The sequence below is a fragment of the Centropristis striata genome, chromosome 22, assembly GCF_030273125.1.
Source record: "Centropristis striata isolate RG_2023a ecotype Rhode Island chromosome 22, C.striata_1.0, whole genome shotgun sequence".
In the NCBI taxonomy this organism is placed as follows: domain Eukaryota; kingdom Metazoa; phylum Chordata; class Actinopteri; order Perciformes; family Serranidae; genus Centropristis; species Centropristis striata.
In genome coordinates, this window is record NC_081538.1 from 447,501 (window position 1) to 452,500 (window position 5,000).

A 5,000-nucleotide genomic window follows, 5' to 3' on the forward strand; every position below is an offset into this window, starting at 1 on the left:
CTTCTCCAGAGCTAACCCTGAAGCTAAAGCTAAAGCTAACGGCAGCCTGTCTCTGCTCCTCCAGCTGGCGCTGAGACCAGACCCGGTTCCTCCGGGAGCCTCCACGCTCCGGAGGTGCGTGCTCGCCTGGAGAGCGGTCCGTGCGCCGCCGCTCACTCCCCGCTGGCCGAGCGCAACGGCTTCCTGCAGCTGCGTCTCAGCGGCTACCACGCCAACTTCATGATGTCCACGCTGAGGAACCTGGCCCACTTCCTGGAGGACGACTCGGCGCCGCAGGTGTTACCCATGGAGATCAGCGTCACGGACACACACGTCAACCTCAAGGTGAGAGACACTCAGACTCTGCTGCTAACGGGAGGCAGGAGGACAGAAAGACAAGACAGAGAGACAAGACAGAGAGACAAGAAAGGACAGAAAGACGAGACAGAAAGACAAGAAAGGACAGAAAGACAAGACAAGACAGAAAGACGAGAAAGGACAGAAAGACAAGAAAGGACAGAAAGACGAGACAGAAAGACAAGAAAGGACAGAAAGACGAGACAGAAAGACAAGAAAGGACAGAAAGACGAGACAAGACAGAAAGACAAGAAAGGACAGAAAGACAAGAAAGGACAGAAAGACGAGACAGAAAGACAAGAAAGGACAGAAAGACGAGACAAGACAGAAAGACAAGAAAGGACAGAAAGACAAGAAAGGACAGAAAGACGAGACAGAAAGACAAGAAAGGACAGAAAGACGAGACAAGACAGAAAGACAAGAAAGGACAGAAAGACGAGACAGAAAGACAAGAAAGGACAGAAAGACGAGAAAGACAGGACAGAAAGACAAGACAAGACAAGAAAGACAAGAAAGGACAGAAAGACGAGACAGAAAGACAAGAAAGGACAGAAAGACAAGACAGAAAGACAAGAAAGAAAAGACAAGAAAGGACAGAAAGAAAAGACAAGAAAGGACAGAAAGAAAAGACAGAAAGACAAGAAAGAAAAGACAAGAAAGGACAGAAAGAAAAGACAAGAAAGGACAGAAAGAAAAGACAGAAAGACAAGAAAGAAAAGACAAGAAAGGACAGAAAGAAAAGACAAGAAAGGACAGAAAGAAAAGACAGAAAGACAAGAAAGAAAAGACAGAAAGACAAGAAAGAAAAGACAAGAAAGGACAGAAAGAAAAGACAGAAAGACAAGAAAGAAAAGACAAGAAAGGACAGAAAGAAAAGACAAGAAAGGACAGAAAGAAAAGACAGAAAGACAAGAAAGAAAAGACAGAAAGACAAGAAAGAAAAGACAAGAAAGGACAGAAAGAAAAGACAAGAAAGGACAGACAGAAAGGACAAGAAAGACAAGAAAGATAAGACAGACAGCACTAATAAGAACAGGAGATATTTTCACAATAGATTAATTGTTAAAATCAGTTTTTATGCATCATTTGATTGTTCCAGGTTCTTAAATGTCACAATTAATTACTTTTCTTATTATTATAATAGAAAACTGAAGATTTTGGGGTTTTGGCCTATTTGGTTGAATAAAACAAGACATTTGATGATTATTTTTTAAAATTATTTTTCTCTATTCTCCAATATTTGGAATAACTAAGAAAATAATCAGTAGATTAATCCATATCAAAAAATTCTTAATTGCAGCCTGAGTCTGTATGGAATGCCAATTAAGTCTGTAAATTAAATTGAATTGAATTAAACTAAATTGATAAATAAGCCTCTGAAATAAACAATTTATTAATTCTATTAAATGAATTAAGTTTTACATTCATAAATAAGTATAAAAAATAATAAATAGATGGGTCAATATATTGTAGTTGAATAAATAAATAAATAGGTTTTAATTAAAAAGATTCATCACATAAAAAAATATGTGGATAAGCCTCAAATAAATCTAGAAATAAATACATGAAGGTTTAAATATACAAATAAATAAATACATTATTAAATAAATGAATCAGTATACAGTAGTTGAATAAATAAATAAATAGGTTTTAATTTCCAAAAAATACTAAATACAAAAAATTACTACAATTATGAATTATTTTGTATTCTTTTTTTCTTTTCTTTTTTCTTTTGAGAGACTTTAGTTTCTTTGTGTTTGTGTTTCTTGGATCCAGAGTTTGTTCCCTCCGGAGGTTATTGTTATTGTTGTTATTGGTTATTGTTCCAGCAGGTATTTGTCCTGTTTCTCAGTAATAGAGCTCATAACTCATCACAGACAGTAGAGCTTCTGGAACAGTTACATATTTTGGTCTAATAGGAATCTGGATTTGAAGTGAATGTTTAAAGACATAGAAAGCTTTCTGCCTTCACGGGGACGAGATTTACTCTGGAACTGATGAGGAAACCTGGAAGAGGATCATTTCTCTCTCAGCACCTCCTCCTCTTCCTCCTCCTCCTCCTCCTCCTCTTCCTCCTCCTCTTCCTCCACACACACACACACACACTCTTTAAAGCTCCCCATGTGTCCTCCTCAGGACGACGGTCCCCGTGACAACCCGTCCGACTCTGAGCCGTCCCCCATCACGCTGCATGTGGACAGTCTGGTGATCCACCGAGGAGACGACGGCTCCTTCTCCATCGGAGGTGAGGAACCAGCTCCTTCCTCCTCCTCCTCCTCCAGATACTTCCACCTCCACTTCACTATGATTCACTGCGTTATATAACCTGTCCTGTTAAACGCTGTTAACCCTTTATCAGGCAGAGAACTATATTTGGTCACTTCAGGTAATATTTTGAGAAAAAAGTTGCAAATTTACTAGATTAACCCATTGAGGCCTAAAACGCCTGTAAAACCTCTGGGAGATTTAAAATCAGCCCCTAAAACCTGAAGTTTTCCTGTAAATTCAACAGAAGTGTCAACACTTCTACTAAATAATAGATTTTTCAGCCTCTGTAGCAGATAGAAATGAAATTCAAAAAGTATTTGAGAGCTTATACAAATACTACAAAACGACTTATCCACTTTCCAGGCTTCAATGGGTTAAAGTGGCAAATCTACAAGAAAAAAAGTTGCAGATTTAAGAGAAAAAAGTGGGAATAAAGCAACTTTTTTTCTCCCAGATTCACCACTTTAAATCTCATAAATCTGCAAAAAAATTTCTCGTAGATTTGCCACTTTAATCTCATGAACTTTTTTCTCAAAACATTATTTTCGTATGTTTTTTTAATGTTTTTTTTTTCTGGCTGTATGTAATATCCTCCAATATTCTCTAGGGTTGAAATTTGGAATTTGCAAGTATTTCAATGAGTGTCCTATTAAGGGTTAAAGTGGTGAATCTGGGAGAAAAAAGTTGCTTTTTTTCCACTTTTTTCTCATAAATCTGCAACTTTTTTTGCGCAGATTTGCCACTTTAAATCTCTTAAATCTGCAACTTTTTTTCTTGTAGATTTGCCACTTTAATCTAGTTCTTTTGCAACTTTTTTCTCTAAATATTACCTGAAGTGACCAGATCTAGTTCCTGGCCTGATAAAGGGTTAAATCCTCCTGTTGTCTGTTTGTCATTAGTGGATTCAGCGGCGGAGGCCAATCCCAGGAGAGGAGCCGTGATGATTGACAGCCCGCTGACTCCGGTCCCGGAGGTTGTGGGTGGAGTCATCGGTGTACCGAAGGCTACTCAGACTCAAGCCCCGCCCACCAGCCCGCCTCCATCCTCCAGAGAAAAGGTGAGACACACAGCGTACGCATACCGTGGGAGTATATGAGAAAAACACCGGCACAGAGAGCTGCCCACAGCACCTGCAGACCCTGAGGGGGATTATCTCATACACACATTTCTGCTGTTCTTGTGTTTTAAACTCTCCTACAAACTGCTCGTTCTGTGGGACGATTTAAATAAAAAAATAAATAAAAAGACGTAGTGCCAGGTTCTGGTGTTGCCAAGCTATTCCAGTTCACTGCTTGGCTTGCATTTTGTTTACAGTGGGAGTGATATTCATAAATTTATGCAGATTACAAGCATTACATTTTCAGTTAAAATGCTGAACGTTAACAGTTACACAATGCTGTTTAAGTGATCTGTTAGTTAGTTAGTTAGTTAGTTAGAATAAGAGAATAAACCCTAGCATGAGGAAATGAAATGCTGCTTGCGTAAATGCATGAATAATAATAATAATGCTATAATATATTTAGAATATATAAAACAATCTGAGTGGGTCCATTCTGCATAACCAGTACTTTAATTTTTGATGCTTGAAGTACATTTTGATTCTGATACTTTTGTACTTTTACTTCAGTAAGTTCTGAATGCAGTACTTTTACTGTAGTGGAGTCATTTCCCAGTGTGTATTAGTACTTTTACTGCAGTAGGATGTGAATACTTGTACCAGTGCTGGTTCTGAGCACATGAAGACCAGAAGATGAGGCTTAGAGCTTCTGTAGTGAGAGACGAGTGCTATGACATCATCTATATGATTCTTGTAATGGAAAGAATAATTTTCTCTGTGAGGCTTCAGAAAGACAAATTTGAGAAAATCTTGGAGAAGTGGAGGTTGTACATCGCCCCGAAACACACTTCTTTGGTTTAATATTATGTAATATTTCATTTTTTTAATTTTCTAATCTGTTTTACTGCTTGCTGTAGATGAGATTCCCCCAAGTTATGTTCGTTTCTGTTTATAACGAGATAGAAATCAGAAAATATGGATCACAATGCCAGTTATCATCATGGTGACTGCTGCTCTAATTTGCTATTGAAATATGATTCCAAATTTCAGAAAAAGGCCAGAAATTGTGCTACAAAAACCACAGAAACCAAACTAATCTCCGTCCTCTCTGCTCTTTGTTCCAGATGCTGGTGGAGGAGAACGAGTGTCTGAAGGTGGAGCTGTCCCGAGCCAAGATGGCGCTGGCGGAGGCTCAGATGGAGAAGGACTCACTGCTGCACCGCATGAAGACCCTTAGAGTCAGCCCCAGCTAGGACTGCTCCATCAGCCCCAGCTAGGACTGCTCCATCAGCCCCAGCTAAGACTGCTCCATCAGCCCCAGCTAGGACTGCTCCATCAG

The 5,000-nt window shown here is 39.2% G+C and overlaps 1 protein-coding gene across 5 annotated transcripts in view; it reads left to right on the forward strand.

The window, feature by feature from the left end:
* The window catches only part of bltp3b (bridge-like lipid transfer protein family member 3B), a 54,055-nt gene that overhangs the window by 47,938 nt on the left and 1,117 nt on the right, over window positions 1-5,000 (forward strand). For all 5 annotated transcript variants that reach the window (XM_059325749.1, XM_059325745.1, XM_059325746.1 and 2 more), the window contains 4 exons: window positions 65-324; window positions 2,473-2,581; window positions 3,504-3,661; window positions 4,786-5,000. The exon at window positions 4,786-5,000 is cut by the window's right edge and continues 1,117 nt beyond it. In XM_059325749.1, coding sequence (XP_059181732.1) covers window positions 65-324; window positions 2,473-2,581; window positions 3,504-3,661; window positions 4,786-4,914 — 656 coding nt within the window. In that variant the 3' untranslated portion in view covers window positions 4,915-5,000. The remainder of the gene's footprint in view (window positions 1-64; window positions 325-2,472; window positions 2,582-3,503; window positions 3,662-4,785) is intronic.